Source organism: Schistocerca piceifrons, chromosome 1 (assembly GCF_021461385.2).
Source record: "Schistocerca piceifrons isolate TAMUIC-IGC-003096 chromosome 1, iqSchPice1.1, whole genome shotgun sequence".
Lineage (NCBI taxonomy): Eukaryota > Metazoa > Arthropoda > Insecta > Orthoptera > Acrididae > Schistocerca > Schistocerca piceifrons.
This window is the reverse complement of record NC_060138.1, coordinates 542,586,371-542,613,044: the sequence shown is the minus strand read 5'-3', so window position 1 is coordinate 542,613,044 and position 26,674 is coordinate 542,586,371. Positions and strand designations below refer to the sequence as shown.

At 37.4% G+C, this 26,674-nt stretch overlaps 1 protein-coding gene across 2 annotated transcripts in view; it reads right to left on the bottom strand.

Moving 5' to 3' along the window:
• LOC124799688 (protein PTHB1) overlaps nt 1-26,674 on the bottom strand; it is a 101,673-nt gene that overhangs the window by 61,686 nt on the left and 13,313 nt on the right. For both annotated transcript variants that reach the window (XM_047262939.1, XM_047262940.1), the window contains 3 exons: nt 11,456-11,744; nt 683-771; nt 41-305 (listed from right to left, as the gene is read on the bottom strand). In XM_047262939.1, the coding sequence (XP_047118895.1) occupies nt 41-305; nt 683-771; nt 11,456-11,721 (620 nt within the window). In that variant the 5' untranslated portion in view covers nt 11,722-11,744. The remainder of the gene's footprint in view (nt 1-40; nt 306-682; nt 772-11,455; nt 11,745-26,674) is intronic.

The following is a 26,674-nucleotide window of genomic DNA, read 5'->3' as shown; positions in this document are numbered from 1 at the left end:
TAAATGCTACTTCAAGATTAAAGTTGAATTAATAACATACCTGTAACATTCAATATGAAGATGTGAAGAGACTGTAACAAATGCGTCTAATTGTACTAAATATACGACTGGCCCTGGCAATAAGAAATTCGGTAGAAACTGTATGAAAGATAAAGTTTCTTGTTCAAAAAAGCATAAAGCTCCATCAAGAGACTGTACACAAATAAAATCACGGCTTCTTGCACCACCAAATGGACCAATGACCATATTAAATGCTGATCGCCGCAGCTGATGTTCATATGCCAATGCCAAACTTCTTTGATCGCCTGGAAAAAAGCCAAAATTAGACATGTAAAAGAATGTCTCCCTAGCTGTTATTTTCTGAACAGTTCTTACTTTAATATAAAATGCTGCAACAAAAATATTCATTGCAATGGTGTGAGCAGATTGTAAAAGAATACAAACATCCGATACCACACAAAAGTGTGTCAACTATAAAAGATAATAGAATGCATAACCAAATAGTCTATTGTTCAGGTGTTGAGTGGTCGACAGAAAGATGAACAATTGTGAAAATGTTGCTAAGCTTCTGGACCCCACCGAGTTGCATATATGGAGTGCTTACTTTTACTGCTTCCTTTATTTAATATTACCCAAATTATTAATATAAGATGTCATTAACTGACCATTGAAAAATACATACCATGCTCTGCAGCCCCGTGTCTTGTTACGAGACTATAGACAGCAACACTCTGAGGATGCAAAATACCTATCTGCAGATTCTGCGAACCCCTGTGTTAACAGACACAGAATACAAAGTTAAGAAACAAGTAATTATATAATTTAAAAGCCATTTCATTTACTTAGAAGGAGCAAAAAGATGAAGGATGTGCATTCTAAAGGGAAATTATAAAATGTGGCAGCATGGCAAAGACATCAGTGTACTGTATGAGGTTACCAAGAAGTCTGTGCTGAAAAATTACTTTTTTTTCTTTTCTTGAGTGTGAAAAAATTCATACTTACTAATTACTTTCCCTAATAATTAACATAATCTGCTAAATAGTTATGATACATCGAACCTCTTTAGTGTGGTCTGTTTATTTGCATTAGTGCTGGGGTAAAACTGTTTTATTATGAACTGGTGTTCAAGCAGCTGAAAAAAATGCTATCTCATGATTTATTAGAATTTATTATCACACTTTAATCACTCACCTGTCATTACTCAACAGACTGTGGCACTCTTACAATACAGGAATACATACAATTAGGAACAGACATTAAATAAACAAGAAATGCATTAATAACACACTTAAAACTTGTCTGTAACTAAATAATAAAAAAGGCATTTGATGTTCTAGTTCATTTAAAGTGGTAGCTAATCATATTAAAAAATTTAAATACTTATAATTTAACACCACAAAATTTAGCTACTTGCTTGGTCCCCTTTCTCTTTCCAGACCTACAGTTATTCCACAAAATATTGTTTCTTGATCTAGTCACATCAGGTGAAATACAGCAGAGATCAATCTCTTGCGGTTTTGATAGCATATCAGTTATCTCCTCTCAAATAAATGTGACATCATGTCTCCCATATCCTGTCAAATATAAATTTCAAGGCAGCAAAGGAGGTTCCTCTCTTTTAAAAGGATGAAGGGAGTGATGTTAATAACTACAGAGCCATACTAATCTTGTCAAGCATATCCAAGGTTCTTGAAAAATCAGTATATGACTGTGTTATTAAGTTCCTAGAAACCAACTGTTTATTGACCCTTCATCAATTTGGCATTTGAAATGGAAGATCAATAAATGGGATCCTATATTCATTTCCAAATAAAGTTTACAGTGAACTCAATGACAGAAGCATACAACAGGAGTATTCCTCGATCTCACAAAACCTTTCAGTATGGTCAGTCATGAATTACTTCTGGAGAAACTGCTACAGTACAGAATAAGTGGAAAATCCAATGATTGGTTTTGCTCCAGTCTCACAGAGCACATATCAAAAACAGCTGGAAGCATACATTGGAGCAAGGAACAAGTCATATGGTCAAGCATTCCTAATGGCTCCACACTTGGTCTACTTATGTTTGTTATGTTTATCAATTATTTGTCCTAAAGCATTCAGAAAGATCTACCAGTAATATTTACTGATGACATCAAATAGTGCATTCAAATCACTGTGCTAATGAGCTCCATAACTTGATTTCAAATACAAACCGTTGTTGTTGTTGTTGTTGTTGTGGTCTTCAGTCCTCAGACTGGTTTGATGCAGCTCTCCATGCTACTCTATCCTGTGCAAGCTTCGACATCTCCCAGTACGTACTGCAGCCTACATCCTTCTGAATCTGCTTAGTGTATTCATCTCTTGGTCTCCCTCTACGATTTTTACCCTCCACTCTGCCCTCCAATACTAAATTGGTGATCCCTTGATGCCTCAGAACATGTCCTACCAACCGATCCCTTCTTCTAGTCAAGTTGTGCCACAAACTCCTCTTCTCCCCAAATCTATTCAATACCTCCTCATTAGTTATGTGATCTACCCATCTAATCTTCAGCATTCTTCTGTAGCACCACATTTCGAAAGCTTCTATTCTCTTCTTGTCCAAACTATTTATGGTCCAACTATAAGTTGGTAAATCGATTAAACACAAACAAACTGTTGCTGAATAAAGACAAAACTATGTATATAAATTTTGGCCCCCCACATATAAATTCATCAAGGACAGACAACTTTAGATGGTGAAAATGTGTCTATAAATCAAGAGGTAACTACTAAATTCCTCAAAGTGTAAATAGATGACACTCTAAAGCAGGACATAAATAAAAATAGTTAATAAATAGACTAAGCAGTTTGTGCTATGCATTACCATCGTAATTGCAGTCTGTGACAACAGAACACTGAAATATGCATACTTTGTTCACTAGTAAAGTCAGTATTCATCTATTGTAATACTTTTGGGGCATCTCACACAGGGAGAGATTTATCATGCATACGAGAATGGTTAAGATGATAAGACATGTTCTTCTCTCCTCTACCATTAAACATCTATTTCTGCAGCTGAACTTCCTGCCCACATGCTTTATATTTGCATTCACCAAACAGTGTGTCACAAAACAGTGTGTTTTATTCATGAAAATTTACATATTTTTATAAAAGTTTGACCGACTCATGCCCAAGGTCGAAACATTTTTTGGAACTATCAATATTAACTCTCTCTTGACACCAGGAAAACTCTATAAATTAGGAGACACACTAAAAGAACAAAATATCAAAATTTTAGCCCTGCAAGAAACAAGGTTGCCTGATGAGAATACCACGGATTTTGGAAACTACCGATTGTTTAAAAGTAAAACAGACAAAAGAATTCTTAAAAACACTCCGCATCTGGGTGTTGCGTTCGCAACTTCGCAAGACATTCTTGGCTCCGTAATCGAAGTAAATCCAGTAAACAACAGACTAATGACAATTTCCATGAAATGTGCAAATAAAATGTACTGTTTAATTAACGCACACATGCCTATCAACCAGGAGAATAAAACAAATCCAGAAAAAGTAAATAAGTCATGGGAAGTGTTAGAGAATACAGTCTCCAAAATTCCTCAAAATTATGTAAAGATTTTAATGGGTGATTTTAATGCACAGTTAGGGAAAGAGAGAAAATGTAGAAAAACGGTCGGTGAATTCCCTGCACATAAATGGACCAATCAAAATGGAAAGAGGCTGGTAGAATTTTGCAGAAATTTCAATCTCAAAATTATGTCAAGTCATTTTAAGAAAAAACCTTCAAAACAAAAGACATGGCGATCACCTAACAAGGACATAGGTGAATTCCAAATTGACCATATTGCAATCTCGTATCCATGTCACAAAGAAATTTTAAATGTTCAAGTTCGTAAAGGCGCCAATATTGACTCAGACCATTACTTAACCCATGTGAAACTAAAGCTAAAACCCCAAAATTTCAACAAAAGGACACCATTAATCCCCAAATTTGACACCAGTAAAATCCAACCATCTTTATTAGCAGACGAATTTGACAAAACAAGTGCACAAAATTGGGAACAACTCAAACACAAGATTATCAAAACAGCTCAAGATCAAATTCCTTTACGAAAACACAAGAAACATGCTTGGTGGAATGAAAACTGTGATCATGCAATCAAAGCCAGACAAGAGACATTTAAAGCATGGAATAGCAACAAGACAGAAGACACATATGATACATTCCTGACAACTAGAAAAGACACTTCAAAACTAATTAGACAAACAAAAAGACAATATGAGAATAGTCAACTCTTAGAAATTGAAGAAGATTTTCAGAAATACAATACCAGAAATTTTTATAAAACTTTTAAAACCAAAATAAAGGGGTACCAACCCCAGAATCTTTGCTTCAAGAAGGAAAATGGACAGTTGGCTCTTAACAACCAAGAAAATTGCAAAGAACTTTCTAAATATTTTAAGAATCTTCTAAATTGCCCCGAGCCCACAGAAAGATTTCCACCAAAAATTCCCCAACAATGCAATCCAGTTTCACTTGCACCAAATGAAGAGGAAATCATTAAAGAAATTCATAGGTTGAAAAACAACAAAGCATCTGGTGAAGATGGAATTGTTGCAGAACTTTTAAAGGCAGCTGGTCCAAAAACCATTAAAGAAATTACTTCAATCATGCAAAACATTTGGCAAACTGAAAAAATTCCTGATGAATGGAAAACCGCCTTGATTCACCCACTTCATAAGAAGGGAGACAAAACTGATGTTAATAATTACAGAGGAATTTCTCTTCTTCCAGTCACATACAAAATCCTCTCTCAATGTCTTCTGAACCGAGCACAACAACAACTTGAATGGAAAATTGGCGAATATCAAGCAGGTTTCAGGCCAAATAGATCTTGCCCAGAACAGATTTTAGTCCTCAAACTAATTCTCAGACATCAAAAAATTTACAATAAAAAACTAGTTTGTACCTTTGTAGATTTTAGAAAGGCTTATGACTCAGTGGATCGTGAATCTCTTTTCCAAATTGTGAAAGAACAAGGCCTGGATCCTAAAACCACGGCAATTATCAGAGACACGCTAACTGGTACAAAATCAAAAGTAAAGTTCAGAGGAGAAATTTCAGAATCCTTTGAAATAAAAACAGGCGTGAGGCAAGGTGATGGACTCTCTCCGTTGCTATTTAACTGCGTTCTAGAAAAAGTAATACAAGAGTGGCGCGAACGAAAATTGGAGTTCAAAATTGACCAACCAGTGAAATTAGGACGAACAAATATTCGAATAGACTGTTTGGCCTTTGCAGACGACTTGGTTATTCTAACGCAGGACATCCAAATTGCTCAGAAACAAATAGAAATTCTTAAAGAAACAGCAGAAAGAGTAGGTCTCCAAATCTCATTTGAAAAAACACAGTATATGACTAGCAACAAACTGGCACCCAAACTTTTGGAAACTAAGTATGGAAAAATCAAAAGAGTTTCGCAATTCAAATATTTAGGTGAAACAATCTCAGAGACTGGTCTAGAAAAAATTGGAAATGAAATTCGTTGTCAAAAGATGGAGACAGCTTTTAGACTTACAAAAGACATCTACAACAAAAAATGTCTCTCGAGGTACACTAAATTGAGACATTACAACACGGTCATAAAACCAGAGTGCCTTTATGGGGCTGAAACGCTAATTTTAAACAGAAAAAAGGACATTCAAGAAATCCAAAAAAGAGAAAGAAAAGTAATCAGAAAAATTCTAGGTCCAAAATATACTGAAGAAGGAACATACAGGCTAAGAGCAAATAGTGAAATTCAACAATACACCAGCATATATTCGGATATGAAAAAACGCAGATTAAAATTTTATGGGCATATTAAAAGAATGGATGCTACCAGACTAACTAAACAAGTAGTGGAATTCTATGAAAATCGAAGTAAAGCTAAATTTGAGACAATAAAATGGATTGCTGCTATAAAAGAGGACATGAAAGAGGCAGATATAAAACAAGATGAAATTCAAGACAGAAAATTATTTAGGCAAAAAATTCATGACTGGGTAGTTGGTCAAGCTGAAAAACCAAAGAAAACTGGAACCACATGGTCTGATGAAAGGAAAAGAGCTCATTCCGAGAGAATGAAAACAATTTGGGCAGAGAGAAAGTCTAAAAGAAAATAACTGGATGCCCCGTGATTGTACTTCGCGTGGTCCAGTAGGGCCCAAACGTGAATAATAATAATAATAAAAAAATAAAGACATCCACCATTATCAGGCCCTTCATTTCAATGATGTATCTATAATTTGTCAGTGGCTGTGTAAAGATCAAAGCAGCATAAGGAAGATGTGGGTTCCACTGTACAACAAGCCACCTGAAAGTTTAATGTCAAATAGAAAAGGATTCAAGGCGAAACTAAAACTAAGAATTGTTGCTAAACAGAATTTATGAATGACAATCTAAAGTAGCCATGCCAAAGATCTCTGTATATAAAAGGCAATGTCCTGACTGTACGAAGGGATTTTTTGAAATTCCAACCCTAAGAGGGTGAAATAGGGGATGAAATTTTTGTTTTTTGTTTTTTGTTTTTTTTTTAAAAAAAAAAAATAACATCGCTTTTAAGGCAATTTTGAAGCTACACCTACCAAAACTGGTATACAGTTTCTCAGTCAGAAATAAAGAAATACAGGTTTTAGCATTTTTGGAAATTTAACCCTGTGGGGGTGAAATAGTTGGTGAAAGCTTTTTTTGAAAATACATCATTATTAAAAAACTATTACAGTGTTTTTAAAGTTACATCAATGAACAATGAAATTTGACTTCTAGGTTACAAATAAAAAAAATGTATGTTTTTGGAAGTGGAGCTCCTATGGGGCTGATAGAGGATGAAAGTTTTTATAGGAATATTTCATTGTGAAAGCATTTTTGAAGCTGTGTCTATGAAAATTGGTGTTTAGCTTCTCGGTTAGAGATGAAAAAATACGTGTTTCACTGTTTTTGGAAATTCAACCCCTAAGGGGCAGAAATAGAATCAGGAGGTTTTATACAGTGGCACCAAGATTTTTAATGCCCTCCCACCACACATTAAAGAACTGGTTGGAAACATGCCAAAGTTTAAAGAAAATCTGAAGCAGTTCCTTTTAGATGAATCTTGTTACAGTATTGATGAATTTCTTACCAAAAATGCATTGAATCTCTTGTTTGTGCTTAAACCTTACTGTGTGACATCTACAATTGATTAATCATACTCTGTAACTACAGTGTAACTTAATACAATACCCAAATTTCCGTATGACTGTATATGACGCCTGTATAACTTAAGAACAATACCCAAATTTATGTACGACTGTATATTCTTTCCGATGTCCTGTATCTTAACTAATATGTAAGGGTATATGCTGAACTTCAGAGTTTCTTTAATCTAATGATAAGATCAATGTATCTGTGCACAAAACAATAATCTGTAAAGACCTTGACTCATTCTATATCCAGGGATATGTTCCTATATGGATCTATGGAACACGAAATAAATAAATAAATAAATCATTGAGTCGCCATCACCCAGTCCAAACTGTTCAAGGACAGAAATTTGAAGTTTGGAGAGGAATCTTATACTGTATGCATTGTTTAAGAAAGGATCGTCCAAAATTTCACTCCTAAGGAGTTGAAATAGAGGACGAAAGCCTTTTCGAAAGTATGTCATTATTAAGGGAATTTTGGAGCTAGAACTATGAAAACTGATATTTGGCGTCTCAATCAGAAAATACAAAGTATATGTTTGAGCATTTTTGGAAATTCAAGCACTAAGGGGATAAACTGAGGGTGAAAGTTGTTTTGAAAATAAGTAATTACTAAAGAACTCCTTAAGGATTTTTAAGGCTACATCTATGATGATTGGTCTTTGACTCCTCAATTAGAATTTTTAAAAAAAATACATGTTTCAGTGCTTCTGGAAATTCAACCCCTAATGAAGTGCAACAATGGATAAAAAAGCTTAAGGACATATTTCGTTACATTAAAAATATATATATGAAAATTGGTATTTCACTTCTTGGTTGGATATAAAGAATTTATTTGTTAGGGGATGAAAGTTCCTATGAAAATATGTGACACAAATGCAAAAGGCACGAATAACAAAAACTTTGGACTCCAGCAACCAGAATCGCTTTTTGATCAAAAGTACGTTCAGAAAAGACCATGCTTAATTAGTGTGCAAAGCTTAGAAGGAATTGCAATTTGTGACCAACATAAAAATTTGATTAAAAAAAAAAAAAAAAAAAAAAAATCTGTGCAGGCCATACAGTCTATGCAAGTGAAGTAGCAGGTACTAAAATAGATTTCTTATATACCACAAGGTTTTCGCTGATTTATTTCACTCTACAGATGTAACTGTTGTTTTCAATATTTTGAGTTAATTATAATATTTATACAAGTCATAATTGTGACTTGCCCTTATTTTTGCGTAACAACACATGACAGTACAGGGTGTCCCACTCAAACCTCCCTGATTTCAAGGACCCAGGGAGAGAAAAACCACTGTAGATACGACAATGAAAAATGCATCACATTGTAGAGCATCTGAAAGAATTTACATTCCCCAGTCAGAAGTGCCAAGAATCATCGCCAGAGTGCAGCATGGTCACCTGAAGTGAAAATGGTGACTCCACAGCAGTGCACGCAAGCAGTAGTGTGGTATTCAGAAACAAAATTGCCGATTACTGGGCAATGAAATTATTGTCGTCTATATGACTGTGATCCACCTAATGTGAAAACAAGGAATGGTATAGGAAGTTTCTGGCAACAAGAGGTGTTCTGGAACATTCTGGTGGTGCATGTTATGGAGTTTCAGAAGAGACAGTGGAGGACATCAGACAAATGATTCTCAGAAGCCCACGTTAGTCCATTCTTCAAGCATCTAGGCAACTTGATGTACCTCCATCAACATTGCATTGTGTACTTCACCAGCATCTTCATATGTGTGCTTACAAATTGCAAATTCTGCAACATCTGACACCAAACGACAAACCACGCCGACAACAATTTGCTGCGGATATGCTGCAGCGTATTGATACACTCCTGGAAATGGAAAAAAGAACACATTGACACCGGTGTGTCAGACCCACCATACTTGCTCCGGACACTGCGAGAGGGCTGTACAAGCAATGATCACACGCACGGAACAGCGGACACACCAGGAACCGCGGTGTTGGCCGTCGAATGGCGCTAGCTGCGCAGCATTTGTGCACCGCCGCCGTCAGTGTCAGCCAGTTTGCCGTGGCATACGGAGCTCCATCGCAGTCTTTAACACTGGTAGCATGCCGCGACAGCGTGGACATGAACCGTATGTGCAGTTGACGGACTTTGAGCGAGGGCGTATAGTGGGCATGCGGAAGGCCGGGTGGACGTAATGCCGAATTGCTCAACACGTGGGGCGTGAGGTCTCCACAGTACATCGATGTTGTCGCCAGTGGTCGGCGGAAGGTGCACGTGCCCGTCGACCTGGGACCGGACCGCAGCGACGCACGGATGCACGCCAAGACCGTAGGATCCTACGCAGTGCCGTAGGGGACCGCACCGCCACTTCCCAGCAAATTAGGGACACTGTTGCTCCTGGGGTATCGGCGAGGACCATTTGCAACCGTCTCCATGAAGCTGGGCTACGGTCCCGCACACCGTTAGGCCGTCTTCCGCTCACGCCCCAACATCGTGCAGCCCGCCTCCAGTGGTGTCGCGACAGGCGTGAATGGAGGGACGAATGGAGACGTGTCATCTTCAGCGATGAGAGTCGCTTCTGCTTTGGTGCCAATGATGGTCGTATGCGTGTTTGGCGCCGTGCAGGTGAGCGCCACATTCAGGACTGCATACGACCGAGGCACACAGGGCCAACACCCGGCGTCATGGTGTGGGGAGCGATCTCCTACACTGGCCGTACATCACTGGTGATCGTCGATGGGACACTGAATAGTGCACGGTACATCCAAACCGTCATCGAACCCATTGTTCTACCATTCCTAGACCGGCAAGGGAATTTGCTGTTCCAACAGGACAATGCACGTCCGCATGTATCCCGTGCCACCCAACGTGCTCTAGAAGGTGTAAGTCAACTACCCTGGCCAGCAAGATCTCCGGATGTGTCCCCCATTGAGCATGTTTGGGACTGGATGAAGCGTCGTCTCACGCGGTCTGCACGTCCAGCACGAACGCTGGTCCAACTGAGGCGCCAGGTGGAAATGGCATGGCAAGCCGTTCCACAGGACTACATCCAGCATCTCTACGATCGTCTCCATGGGAGAATAGCAGCCTGCATTGCTGCGAAAGGTGGATATACACTGTACTAGTGCCGACATTGTGCATGCTCTGTTGCCTGTGTCTATGTGCCTGTGGTTCTGTCAGTGTGATCATGTGATGTATCTGACCCCAGGAATGTGTCAATAAAGTTTCCCCTTCCTGGGACAATGAATTCACGGTGTTCTTATTTCAATTTCCAGGAGTGTATGATGCCGGCTTCCTGGAAAAATGTTTATTCTCAGATGAGGCACCCTTTCATCTATCAGGAAGGGTTAATAGGCATAATGTTCAGATTTGGGGTTCGAAAAATCCGCACATTGTCATTGGACATGTTCGTGATATCCCTAAACTAAATGTCTGGTGTGGGCTAATGCACAACAGGATTGTTGGACAGTTCTTCTTTGTGGAACAAACAGTGAATGAGTCACTGTATCTGGACGTGTTGGAGCAGTTTGTGTACCCTCAGATACAAGACTTGCAACCCGACATCATTTTTCAACAAGATGGAGCTCTTCCGCATTTGTCAATGGCTGTTTGCAAGTTCCTGGATAGGAAATTTCCCAATCATTGGATCAGATGCAGAGGACCCATTGCCTGGCCACCACGTTCACCTGACACTATGCCACTTGATTTCTTCATGTGGGGATTCGTGAAGGACCGCAAGCACGCGACCAAATTGGACGATATTCCTATGTTCTGACATTGTATCACTAATGTGATTGGAACAATAACAGAAGAAATGTTACAAATAACTTGTCAAGAAATTGAATATACACTCAATTCTTTATGCTAAAATTGGTTCACATGTAGAGGTGTATTGATGATAAATAAATAAATTCTATGAGATGCTCTACAATGTGGTGCATTTTTCATTGTCATACCTACTGTGGTTTTTTTCCCTGGGTCTTTGAAATCAGGGAGGTTTGAGTGGGACACCCTTTAGTACTGAGATCAACAAAAATCATATTAGATCAAAACATTCCATTCTGCAACATCAGTGTCAAAGAACTTGACAAAATAAAGTCTTAAAGTACCCTAAATTAATGTCCTGAGCTTTTCCAGTTCAAAAATTGTGCTCAAGAAAGAACCATATTAAACATTTTGAGAAAAACAACAATAACTACAAATTAGTCAGAGCCTGCAGAGTAAGTTACCGTTTTATTGTTTTGAAATAACATACTGTAAATTATAACACAAATACTTACGAAACAAGTTTTCCTACACACACTTGCAAAATTGGATGTGCAAGGTGTGTTTCAATGAGGAGATCACAAGGTTTGTATCCAATGAATTTTCCATCTTCTGATTTTGCTGTGGAAGGCTGGAATATGTAGAGAAAACCATTGTGACTGCCAACAATTACATTCTCTGATGCTCCTTCAATACTGGCAATTGTAATACTTGTCTGATCAAATGTTTCATCAGCACCACATTGTGTTGACCACAGTTCCCTTGCTTTGAACAGAGACATTATTATATTTTTCTTCAGTTGTCCTGAAATGTCAATATATGGGAGTATGAATATGTGAATTACAGATCATATCTACAAGCATAAATATACCTATAGCTGCACGTATATGTCTGTCGCATATCCTATGTCTCCCCCTCTCACCCCCCTCCACCCCCCCCCCCTCCCTCCTCCTCTTCCTTGTCCCCCAAGACACATACCTTACACATTGTATACTGTAACTCTCGCATGGTGGGTGCCACAGGAATTTGCTGATGGCAGGATATTATGGGTTCAATAGTTATAATATTTGTTAAGTGTGGTACAATGTACATGAGTGTCTCCCCCTAAAATTGAATATAATAGAGGGAAACATTCCACATGGGAAAAATATATCTAAAAACATAGATGATGTGACTTACCGAACGAAAGCGCTGGCAGGTCGATAGACACACAAACAAACACAAACATACACACGAAATTCAAGCTTTCACAACAAACTGTTGCCTCATCAGGAAAGAGGGAAGGAGAGGGAAAGACGAAAGGATGTGACTTACCGAACGAAAGCGCTGGCAGGTCGATAGAAACACAAACAGACACATACATACACACAAAATTCAAGCTTTTGCAACAAACTGTTGCCTCATCAGAAAAGAGGGAACGGGAAAGACGAAAGGAAGTGGGTTTTAAGGGAGAGGGTAAGGAGTCATTCCAATCCTGGGAGCGGAAAGACTTACCTTAGGGGAAAAAAAAGGATATATATATATATATATAAAAAAAACAAAGATGAGGTGACTTACCGAACAAAAGCGCTGGCAGGTCGATAGACACACAAACAAACACAAACATACACACAAAATTCAAGCTTTCGCAACAAACTGTTGCCTCATCAGGAAAGAGGGAAGGAGAGGGGAAGACGAAAGGAAGTGGGTTTTAAGGGAGAGGGTAAGGAGTCATTCCAATCCCGGGAGCGGAAAGACTTACCTTAGCGGGAAAAAAGGACAGGTATACACTCGCACACACGCACATATCCATCCACACATACAGACACAAGCAGACATATTTGGCCTTTAAATATGTCTGCTTGTGTCTGTATGTGTGGATGGATATGTGCGTGTGTGCGAGTGTATACCTGTCCTTTTTTCCCCCTAAGGTAAGTCTTTCCGCTCCCGGGATTGGAATGACTCCTTACCCTCTCCCTTAAAACCCATATCCTTTTGTCTTTCCTTCTCCTTCCCTCTTTCCTGACGAGGCAACCATTGGTTGCGAAAGCTAGAATTTTGTGTGTATGTTTGTGTTTGTTTGTGTGTCTATCGACCTGCCAGCGCTTTTGTTTGGTAAGTTTCATCATCTTTCTTATATATATATATATATATATATATATATATATATATATATATATATATATATATATAAAAAAAAAAACAAAGATGAGGTGACTTACCGAACGAAAGCGCTGGCAGGTCGATAGACACACAAACAAACACAAACATACACACAAAATTCAAGCTTTCGCAACAAACTGTTGCCTCATCAGGAAAGAGGGAAGGAGAGGGGAAGACGAAAGGAAGTGGGTTTTAAGGGAGAGGGTAAGGAGTCATTCCAGACATCTTTGTTTTTTTATATAAAATTCCCACGTGGAATGTTTCCTTCTATTATATATATATATATATATATATATATATATATATATATATATATATATATATATATATATATATTTTTTTTTTTTTCCACCCCATAATTCTACCATAGAAATGGAGAAACGATAACTTTCAACAAAAACACGACACACAAACACTATGGTACATCTGTGAGACATCCAGAGGTCCAAAAATAAGAAATAAATTGCAGCAACAATACCAGATTTATGGTAAATGTAGCTTGCCATCCAATAGGAAGGTACACGGAAGATTCTACTTTGCTTCACAGCGGTGTGTGAAATATCAGAAAACAAAAAACTGTAGCAGTATGAGAGACCACCCTTGCTAGTTAAGGGTTAAGGAACCAGGGTAGGAGCTGTGGATATTTACTGTGTCCTCCAGAGTAAATTCCTGTTGAGCGGTACTTCAAATAATGTTACTGACAGAAGCAGCACTCTGTGTTTAACAGACTCATGAAATAAGATGATGTTGGCAAAGGCAGAAGTGGCTGCACTTGGCAAAGGCAATATGTGGCATAAGCATGGAACTTTCTGAGGAATGTTCTGAATACCACAAGATGTTCCATGAACATCTCCTGATGTGCCAAGGATTTTATGGAAAAGGCATGACTGGTATCAAGCAGAGTATTAATCTAAGAGTTAGTTGCGGTTCAGAGTTTTGTGCTAAGAATCATGATGTAAGGAGTTATTACAGAAGAAGCAGTGGAGACTATGAAAGTCAGGAGATAACAATTAAAAAGATAAGGGATAGTAGACATGATGCAAAGTAATCATATGAGAGGATACAGAACCTATGAGTTTGCCTAGGTAAGCCCATAGCTGTATTGCCCATCTAAGTCTTGCCTGTGCATTTAGTGAATCTAGGTAGCAGTTAGTTCTATTCTTAACATAGTCTCAAACATGGGTTGACTAAATGTGTAACTAGTGTGCTTGTATTCACTCTTCAATAAGTTTTTCACTTAGTCATCAACTGACCAAGTGAACCCACAGATAATTGTAATTTGTTGTATTACATCTTCTAATATTAAACTTAGTTGTTCTCTAGAAGCACCTGCAGAATCTCCTCTAGGTTTCCAGCTGAATTCCTATCAGCTCAAAATTCTAGCTACAGTTTTGGACACTTTAGTTTCTGCTAAACAATCCCACCTCTGTTTGCTGATGTCTTGAAGCTGCTTGCAGGATGCAATCAGAGGTAAGTGTTATGTTGCTTGGTTAGCATAGCACAGTGACACAATGCCATGCCCTAAAGAATGTTTTTGGCAGCAACATGTCAGGCATAATCACTGGTTAGCTGTAGAATTTTAGAAAAATGTTATTTCTTTGTGTAGCTAATGTTACACTAAGAACATTAGATGTCTGTTTATAATGGCACTGTCTGGGAAACAGTAGGGTAGTTTCCAAATCTGATTTAGTCATTTTCTGTGATGTTCAGCAGAAAATATTTCTGCTGCAAAAAGATACCATATGCTTCTTGTTAGAAAATATTAAATTTTTATTGTTGGGACAGTTACGTTTTGTTGCTAGGATACAAACACTATCCGTAGTTTGTTGTTACTAAAGTCCTGTAGAAGAGTTGCAGCATTAAAATCTGTTTCTTCTTTTCATCTTCATCTCCTCTTATCCTCACGCCAGATGAGTGCCTAACATTAGGGGGACTGAGTGACTTGTTTCTTCTGCCAAAACCTATCCCTTTCTCCTCCTCCATTAAAGAACTAACAGTTATAAAAGATAGAACTACATTTTCTTTACTTTTTTACTGCTCCATCGGGAGGTACTCACTAGGTGCAGGTAATTTTACAAAAACCATTTTTCAGTTTGTTAAGATTTGGATTTTTAAGAGAATAACTGGAATGATTGCTGTATCTTTCTGAATTCCCATGTGACCCATTGTAGACTGTCTACCATTTTGAGGTAAGACATCACCAACTGTTGGTACTCTTTCCTACTTTGTTTACTGTGGTTTTGACATTCATGCTTGAGATCCATTGTTTCATCTTCTGAGAAGTGATTGTTGTCTAGGAATCAGGTCCATTACATTTATCATTTTCCATGGATCCCTTGGAGAGGAGTCTCTGGGATGTGGAAAGAGTAATTTTTTTTTTTTTAATTCATTCTGAAACTGATCTTTATTGCTTACAAGACTTTTGATATGCTTTGGTAAGTTATTGAATATATGAGTACCCATGTATTTGACTCCTTTTTGTACTAATGTTAAGCTTTTATAGTCCTTATACAGATTGTTTTTGGTTCTGGTATTATAATCGTGTTTTACACTTTGTACTGAGAAGTAGTAGTTAGAATACGAAGTTTCTTAAAGAGGTCTCTGCATGATAATCTAGGACTGACACCAGATATAATTCTAATGACTCATTTCTGAATTTTAAAAATGTTCTCTTCGTGGGAGGAGTTTCCCCAAAAGATGATTCCATAATTCATTAGTGAACGGAAGTAGGCCAAATAAACTAACTTCTTCATTTTTAAATCACCTATTTCTGCTATCATGCATACCGCAAATGTAGCTTAACTAAGGCATTTCATTAAGTCTAGAGTGTGGGTTTTACAATTTAGACTGTGGTCAATTTGTAGCCCTAAAAATTTGACACTGTCTACAGCTTTAATTTCATTGTTTGAATACATTATACTTATAGGGTCAGGTATTTTTTGTGAGATACTAAACTGTATGTACAGGGTCTTGTCAAAATTCAGTGACAATCCATTTGCTGTGAACCAACCATATTTCATTAGCTGATTGCTCAGTGAGATCATGGGTACTGTTTTTTATACCAACACTTGTATCATCTGCAAATAAGACAAAATTTGCATTTTGTGACAGTGCATATGGAAGGTCATTAATATATAATAGAAACAGCAAGGGACCTAAAATAGAGCCCTGGGGCACCCCTTGTCTGATGGTTTCATATTTTGAACGACTATTGTTATTGTGGTGTCACCGCCAGACACCACACTTGCTAGGTGGTAGCCTTTAAATCGGCCGTGGTCCATTAGTATACGTCGGACCCGCGTGTCGCCACTGTCAGTGATAGCAGACCGAGCGCCACCACACGGCAGGTCTAGAGAGACGTACTAGCACTCGCCCCAGTTGTACAGCCGACGTTCATAGCAATGGTTCACTGACAACTACGCTCTCATTTGCCGAGACGATAGTTAGCATAGTCTTCAGCTACATTTGCTATGACCTAGCAAGGCGCCATAGCTTTAATAATTAATAGTGTGAAGCATGTATCATCAAGAGCGATCTTCTACAAATGTGGATTAAAGTTAAGTATTACAAGATTTTCGTACTTTATTGCAATTCTCAAGACATTGTCCTGTTCCAGACCTCACGCCAATCTGCGTGAGCTTAACGCGTGCCTTTCGGCTACTTCCGAGTGGCGTGGCTGTCTTGCTACGCCACTACAGTTATGTGGTGAGCTTGATACAGACATACATTGTTTTCTATTAAAAAGATAGGATGAGAACAATGAGCCTGCTACTCCTGTTATCCCATAATATTTTAACTTTTGTATAAGGATATCACGCATAACACAATCAAAAGCTTTAGCCAGGTCACAGAATATTCCAAGTGGTAAAAACTTTCGATTTATTGATCAGTTGACAATCCTTTCCGAAATCCAAACTGATTGCGAATGAGAACATTTTTCTGTACTAAGTGTTTATAAAGTCTATTGTACGTAACCCTTGCAAACACTTTTGAAAATATTACCAGTTATGAAATGGGATGGAAGTTTTCCACTGATGATTTGTCTCATTTTTTGTGTAATGGTTTGACAATAGCATATTTAAGCCTATCTGGAAAAGTACCACTGTGGAGGGATTCATTACATAAGTAACTCAGCATGTCACAAAGTTCTGAGGAGCAACATTTAATAATGGTAGTGCTGATTTCATCATAACCACAGGAACATTTGTTTTTAAGAGTGCTAATAATATTATAAATCTCTTTCGGTGAGGTAGGATATAGTTGAATTTTGTCAAACTTCTGCGGAAATGCATTTTTTAAATATTTTAAGTGGTCTTCTGAGGAACTATGCAAACCTAAGTTGTCTGCTACTGAAAGAAAAAAGTTGTTCAAAGTGTCTGTAGTTTTGGAGGGGTCTCTAATCAACTCATTATTTACATTTAACATAATTTCCTCATTTGCCTGATTAGTTTTTCCTGTTTCACTTTTCACTGTGTTCCATATAGTTTTTGTCTTGTTATTAGAGGCATTTATTTTTTTTCTTGAAAATAAATACATTTTGAGGTTCTGATTACTTTGTTTAGAATTTTACAATATAATTTGTAATGTGATTTAGCTCTCTAGTCATCGTTTTCCCTTGACATTAAGTACAGTCTTCTTTTTGTTTTGCAAGATACTTTTATTCCATTTGTAATCTAAGGTTTTGAAACATTTAATCTATTTGCTTTGATTACTTTTCTTAGGGCAGCAGTTTTCAATGTGACCTATGACCGCATTAGAGAAACAGTTATATTTTTCATTTATCCCAGGTGAATTGTATGCATCTTTCCAGTCTGTATTCCTCAAACAGGTTTTTATACATTCAATTCCTCTTTCATTTATTATTCATATAGTTTCCCACTTCCTGTTATTAGTCGAATCAGACCCCACTATATTAAATGTAAACAACTGGGCATCACGATCTGGAAGGCCATTAAATATTGGATTTATACTATGATTTGCTAGTGTGGTATTTATCTATGAAAATGTTATCAATAGCAGTGCTGCTGGTAACCATAACCCTGGTTGGGAACTGTACTACGGGGATGAGTTTATAAGAAGTGGTAAGAGACTCTAGTATGGATTTTGAGTAACTATCCTCCAGAAAATTTAAATTAAAATCTCCACTTAGTATGAGTTCATTATTTTTAGAAGTTAAGAAATTTATTACTGCATCAAGCTGTTCAGTGAATAGCTGGAAATTACCAGTTGGAGCCCTGTATATTGTGACTATAATTATTTTTCTTTTGTGTGTTTCTGCTTGTGTGGCACATGCTTCAAAATGCTGATCACTACAGTATTTAAGGATGTCAGTGTTTTTATAATTGTGACCCTTTCTACTGTAAATGGCAACTCCTCCTTTCTCCATCTCTTTTATACAATACTTTGAAGCTAAGGTATACCCTTCCATATTAATCATTTCAATTTTACTACCTAAATGATGTATAGAAATACAAATAATATCAACAGGATTTGTAGACTGTACTCATCTAAACAGATCTGAAATTCATTAATTTTGTTTTTTAAACCTCTGATATTTTGATGTAGTAAATTTACTGTTACATTTTTTTGCCTTCACAAGTATTATCCTTAACATTTTCAGATACATTTTGTTTCAATATTGAATGTGTAGATAATGAGCTTAACCTAAAAAAGAACTACTTCCATGAGATGCAGTGTCCCCCCATAAAGAAATTGCTATCAACCTAGTCAGTATATCCTTCCCTATTCTATTGGGATGCAGGCCATGAGAAGTAAAGTCCCACCTACCAATAGTTTCAACAGGAACCAAACCAATCCCTGACCTAGCACCAGCCCGAAGCAGTCGATCCAACTCCATATTGACCCTCTTCTCAGAGCTGTTCAACTGGGGTCGATTGTACCTCTTGAAAACAGGCAGAAACTCAACATTAGTATGGTTCGTTGCTGATGCAATTTTTACCAGGTCACTCTCAATACTGTAGCCCTGGTCCCTATCAATACTGTTCCCTGCTCCCATCGCTAACACAACATGACCCTCCTTGGTGAAACCTTTACACAAAGATCCTATACCCTCTATCACATGGCTGAGAGATGCACTAGGCTTGAAAAAGTTTGCGAGCTGGTTGCTGTCACCTAACTTTCCCTGCAGAAGTTGGCCCACACCTCTTTCATGACTGCTGACTAACAGCAGAATTTTCTTCCTACTTTTTCTGAAGCAACATATTTCCTAACTGAATTCTGCTGTGCATCAGCCACACCTACAGCTACATGATATGTGTCCATAGGACACTGTGCAGATAAAAAAACTCTCAAGTTCCTCACTACAATGGATGGAAGATTTATTACAGAGAAACAATAATAAGTGTTTTATTTTGTATAAAATATTATAAAGGATAGTAATTGTAGTGCAAGAAAATTAAAAGACAAGTATGCCACACATATTTTACTGCTTTATGCTCCGCTGGGCTGCCACTAGTAGAAACAGAACTATGCAAACAAGATTTCATGCACACAGTTTACCACAATGAATCACATGCTAATTGGGGACAGAAAAAAATCTTTAACATAATGCACACCGTGAGACAGTTAATGCTGAAGGAAATTAAAGAAGTAGAAATATCAAGAACTATCAAAGAGAGGGAGAGAGAGAGAGAGAGAGAGAGAGAGAGAGAGAGAGAGAGAGAGAGAGAGAGACCCTTCACTGGATTGGATTTTTTACAGGGCAAACTTTTATATATATGTTACATATTTTCTGACTACATTGTACTGTACTGGCACTGTAACCCTACCCACCAACCCCCTTTCAAGTTACCTTTGTAGTCAGTTAATGAGTCAAGGGACAATTCCTGAAAGGCTGAAGTATGCACTTATAAAAAAGGAGATAACAACTGAGCACTATCTCCCATCTTACTTTGTACTCAAAAATATTTGCAAAAGTAGTTTACAACTGAATACTGAACTATCTGTCTGGGAATAACCTTTTAATAATAGCTCAATATGGTTTGCCTAAAGGCATCTCTGTTGAAAAAGCAATCAATGGTAACATGAACTCAGTTTTTCTTGTATCCCACCCTAATGGTGGCTCAGACTCTTGACATTTCTATGGCTACACAATATACTGTGCCCAGTACTAGGCCGTGCTCAAAAGACACAGCAGCCACTGCTAGGAAGTGTTCTGAAGACACAATGGCCCACACTAGGAGGTGCCTGCAACATGCACAGTGGTGACTTAAATTATGGTGCACAGGCAGTATTTAGAGACCAGCATCAGTCATGCCATTTCACTTAAAATTGTTCAGCAGCTTGTGACATTGAAAAAATCAGTTTTCACCAAACCATTGTCAAATACCTCAGCTCTACTAGAATTAAACAAGAAAAGGAATCATGTTTGCATTCTCTGTGAGAATATTAAAGACTTTGGTCATGTAAATCATAAGATACTACTAGAGAAATTAAAACAGTATGGAATACAAGGTATTCTAGTATCTTAATAGTATGAAACAAAGTGTCACATTTGCAAATAAAATGACAGGAATATGGGTATATTCTGAGTGAGTAAACACTAAATATGGTGCCCCACAATATTTGGTACTTACCATGCTCCTTTTGTTTACCTACATAAATGGTTTACCTGGTACATTAGACACAGTCAAGAGAATAATAGAATATGCTTAAACTGGTTCACAGTTAACAGTGTAACCCTTAATGTTACAAAAGCTCATATTACATAATTCCAAAGAAATAAAAATGGCTGGTAGGTACCAAAGCTAGAAACCAATTTGCATGTACTGGATGAGCTACCATGTGTGACATTCATAGATATACAGATGAAAAACTGTGGTGGCACCAGCATTTGGATATGTTAACCATAAACTCAGATCTGCCTGCTTTGCTCTTACAAATCTTTCTTACTATGTTGACCTGCAAACACGAGTGCTAGACTTCCAACCAATACTGTACTATGACATAATCGCCTGGACCAATGCAGCTAAGGTCAGAAAGTATTCCACAGAAGTGTGCAATAATATTACTGTGTAAAACTGAATAACTAACTTCTTGCAGAAGCCTCCTGAGGGACCTCAGGATTCTTACGTTTACATGTCAGTACATATATTCCCTAACTGTATTTCTGTTTAATAATGAGGGTGAATTTAGGATGAGCTCCAAAATTTAAAACCACAATACTAAAAGTAAAAATAATTTCCATCAACTACACCAAACTATCTAGGTTTCAGACTGTAGTTTTATACTTTATGCGAATGGCTGTAACAGGTTAGTAAAATACATCAGACAGCAAACTGAAATCACTATATTTTCAAAAACAAAGCAAAAGAGCACCCAGTTAGCCACTACTCCTACAATTTATCTAATTGCCTGAATTTTGGAATGTAAATTCTGCATAACTCTAAGGTTCATAATAATAAAACACTGACTTTGCCAGTATACAGATGGCTTCTAGTGGTCTCTCTGAATTAATATGTTGTTTGAAGTAATGGATTAAAACAATATCTCTTGGAATGAGAGGATACTCAGTGAATGGTGAATGGACTGGCCTGCTCATTCCCCCACCTTAAATGTAGGGGATGTGTTCGGGAGACATACTGCATCATGTCTGCATGCACCACCAATCATACAGCAGCTGTCAATTGCATTGGTGGATGAACAGAACTATGAACCAGCATTCTGGCCAGCTTGGAAACATGCTGCAGATTCTGCATTGCTATATGTGGTGATACACATTCTATGATGTCCCACCTTTTGTAATTTCCAGCGGACCATTATGAATTGTGACAAAATTCAGTGTAATTATTGTCTTTAAATAAAAGTGCCATTTCTATTCATCTCACTGTATATTTTCTTCATTTAGTTTCTGTACTATACTGTAGCAGTTCTTTCTATGTAAAGATCACACTACATCGAGCTATGTTACTTGGCAGTGAAATATCATGTGAAGTTACTTTCATCCTTAAAGTTTTGCCAACCAATCTATACTCTGTGCCAAAACAGCGATAAGAGTGAGGATGACAGGTACAAGTGTGTCCAGAGCTGTTAAACACAAACAATAAAGTGAACATTATTCCTCAGGTTTTGAGCCGTCCATTCTTCTTCAGAGCACATTCTTTCAAACAATATTTTTCTTTCACTACCTAAACCCAACTGAAAAGATTTTTTTTTTACTGTTATTATTTGCTGCTGTCAACAGGCAAAAGTTTTACTATGACATCAGTATGTAACTTATTAAAGACAATGTGATTTAAAAAGCAGTTCCCAATGAGAACTGTGTTATGCCACTTTAATTTTGGTGGGAATTTTACAGTGGGGAATACTTCAAACATGCACCAAAATAACCCTAGTCCATGGAGCATGATGAGCAGCCTATTGTCTGACAAATAGATCGCATTTAAGTTCTCACAGACAATGACCCTCCACATATTTCTAAGTGATCTTGTCACTACAATCTCTTACAGTTTGGTACAACTTGGCATAAAATTCTTATACAGAGTAAGGGATACTGGCTCTTGATACCAAACATAATGTGACATATAATCAAAGATCTGTCCCATGTCTTAAATAGTGTACCCACAATCCTATCTATTGACTAGTTATGCAATAATACTAACTTGCACTGCTCAAGCTGTATCAGATTAATTTTTGCTACCTGCAGTATTCTGATAAACATAATAATTCTGCAAGTATGTAATTTGAAATCCTGTTTCTTGTATTGGCAGTAAAGTATTTAAGAGGATTCCTATATTCTGACGAATTTTACTGAATAAGTGCACTATAAAATCCATGATTCTGTCCAAATTACAGCAATATACAAAACTAGTACTTCTCTCAATTGTACCTAGAGTTTTTCTGCAGCTTACTCTGTCAAAAACATTTAGCCTAAGAGAGATAGAATGAAAACAGCAAAAATTACTGGATTAAATGTACAATGTTTTATTTTTCTTGAATGCCTTCAGCAATTAGCTAAGTAAAAAGTCATTTGTTAGAAGAATTCAGATGGGGACCATGCCACATATAATGCAACTGACACGGGGTGACACCTCATTCACATTGCTTCGAACAAAAGCTTCTTGTAACAATAAACACATGACAACATTTACTCGAGTGGAACAACAATTCTCAAATATGTACCTATTATATTCAGTTATGTGATTAACCCTTTAACTGCTCTGGACGTGTTAATGCGCGCGCCTTTGTACCTGTCCCTGTGTGCTCTGAACGTTCAGAGCACACAGGGACAGGTACAAAGGTGCGCGCATTAACATGTCCAGAGCAGTTAAAGGGTTAAAGTTTAGATCCACATTTTTACCAGTAACAATAAAAAAATCATTAGTTCACTTTACCATTGTGGAAAATAAGATGTGCTTCAGGCAATATCATGAACAAACACTTCTTCCTAAGATTTTCTTCTTAAACATGAATTGCACCTCATCCAACTTTCTCTGATACTGTATCTTACCTCTCTGTCACCTGGCATTGCATACATTATTATCTATATTTGCACTAACACACCTTGAGAAAATAATGAATTGATTCAGTTTATGTTAGTACATTATAAAGTATATTGTATACACACCAGTGCTATAATTTCCAATAGATTTAATCAGCATTAGTGGAAAATTCAGAACTGGAAGAGGAGTCAGGCAATGGATCCCATATCTCAAAAACTATTCTCTGTGGCCCTAGAGGAATTACCGGATCCACAAAAACTGTGGAAAACAAAGAATAACTCAACTGTCTCTGGATGATGACATTTTAATTTTTTAGTCAAGTGAAGATAAATTTCAACAACTAATGGAAGTAGTTACTAAATCAATTGTGTCTGCTATTAGAATAAAATGAATTTGGAGGGCACAGGGCCAGCTAAATGGAGAGCAGGTGAACCAATAAAGTTCTTTGCTGCATTTCAAAGTTGACAATCTACAGGAAGGTGGATAAATGTCACTAAAATATGCAGGAGCACCACAAGTGCATATCACAAGTTCATAACATCCAGGGAAATTAGGAAGTGGCCTATGTTCTGCAGTAGACATGAAAAATGATGATTACCTCAATGATTATGATTATATCTCCTCTCTTTCTTTTTCATCTGCATTACCTGCTTGCCTGCTGTAAAATACTTATACAGTCATGCAGTTCTTATGATCATCAGACATTTAATCTTTCATTTGATATCCATATTGTTTGAATCAGGCTTATTTATCGAGTTCTCTTTCCTTAATTAAAGCAAGGCTTTTCTTCTCCCACAAATGGCTTTGCCTAGTTACGATGACCAAAATCTCTGACTTCACTTCTAACAACTCCCTTCCAATTTCATAGTGTGTATACAACCATTTCAGTTGCCTATACTTTTCACGGTTTTGAAATAACTGTGGTGTCACCGCCAGACACCACACTTGCTAGGTGGTAGCTTTAAATCAGTTAGTACATGTCGGACCCGCGTGTCGCCACTGTCAGTGATCGCAGACCGAGCGCCACCACACGGCAGGTCTATAGAGACGTACTGGCACTCGCCCCAGTTGTACAGCCGACGTTGCTAGGAAAGGTTCACTGAGAATTACGCTCTCATTTGCCGAGACGATAGATAGCATAGCCTTCAGCTAAGTCAATTGCTGCGACCTAGCAAGGCGCCATTTATCCTTTGCTATGTATCTAATGAAGCATGTACAGTAACAAGACCAATGTCACCAATTGTGGATTAAAGTTAGGTATTCCAGCAGCTACGTACTTTTCTTTATAGCATTCATTACGTATCCTGTTTCAGACCTCACGCCAGCCTGCGTGAGTTTAAGCGCGTGCCTCTCGGTTACCCGTCACTGTGGACTGGCTGTCTTGTCAGTCCACAACAATAACAAATATTTATTTTCTGTCTAGACATGTTCCAACTGCTTACAAAATAATAATCCACATTTTTTACAAGAAGATGTGCACACTGTACAACTGAAAGAGAATAGTACAAGTGGGGAAAAAATTAAATTTCATAATTAAACAGATTATGTCATTTATTACAGTAAATGAGTCTGAACATGAATACAAAATAATACCACAATGTTCGCCGTAAACAAGAAAGAAGAAATAAATAATTTAGGATTACAAGTAAGTTCCACTTGTTTTTAAATCTTGAAGTGCTGGTGCACTATACAATTACTGCTCTTTCTTTATAAGATTTTGCATGATAAAAATTTTTAGTGTGTGTCTATTCTTCAGATGAGTTACAACAAAGTCATACTGAGACTTCGTGACATCTTCCACAAGAAAATCTTTGACGTTTACATTCTCTAAATGATATGTTCTATTATAGAGGAACAGAGCTGAGAGGAAATCCAGGCATAGACTTTATTGTACGTAAGAAAATTAAAACCAATATTATATATATTGCACTAAAACCAGACACAAAGCTGGACAGAAACAAACTTAACAGTAGAATACCAGAAACAATTAAACAATACATTCAGCATCTTAGGAAATGAAGATCATAGAGGTATCAACAAAAGGAGCAATTATTTAACAAAGATACTTAGGCAGATGCCAAAAGATGCTTCATGCAAAAACAAAGGAAAATCTCAAATTTAAAAACAAACATCAAAAATGAAAAAAACAACATTTTGCAAAAAATAAAAAAAATAAATAAATGGCTTTTCCACGGAAGTGATAAAATCTGGATAAAAAATAGCACAAAAAGCACTTTCAGAATTATTTACAGAATTAATATAAGTTGCCATGTTTCAATCTGTGTGAGTTCGTAAAAACTGTGTGATCTATCAAAGAGTGTCACTCCCTATTTATCATCTCTGCCAAAAGTGCCACTCATCAAAACATAGCGCTATTTCAATAAATTCACTTGGCTTGAAACGTAAAAGCTATATATTACCTCAGTTTGCCATGAAAATGAGATCATATTTATAGAATGTCTGCATCAGGAAGACAATTCCCAAAAAGTGGGATAATGCAAAAGTTGTTGTGAGTCACATGAAATATGAGTAAGCAGGCAAACAGATCTATTAGCCTTCTGTCTGTATATACAAGACATCTATTAAATCATTACGAGCTGAACAGGAAAAACATTGGATTTACTCAAACAAAGGACTAAGCTGAATTTAGAAGTAGATACAGTACAAGGAACTATTTGCAGGTTTTAAATGAAATGATAGAATGAAGCAATGACCCGCACGGATAGCTAGAATGCTGTTTCCAGTGTTCAGGGAGGCATGTTGGTCCTGTCCAACAGATTTAATGATAAGGGCTGCTGTACTAGACAGTGTAGATATGGTTTTTAGACAGTTTCCCACATTAGACTAGGTGAACACCAGGCTAGTACTCACGTCATGCCTCAGTTACATGATTTGCAAACATTTAGAAAAGATGTTCACACACTTTTCCATGGCATAACACTAGGTACAGACAGATATGGTACACAAATTTCGTCCATATGGGGGGAGGGGGGCATGGCAATCTGGTCACCCTCTACCACTTATGTTACCAAATCCTGAGTTAACATGGCAACCACTTCAAATAGGGTAAGGCCAGGAAAACTAAAGAAAGTTACACTGGAGTATGATTGTAAGCTGCAAGCTCAGTTCAAA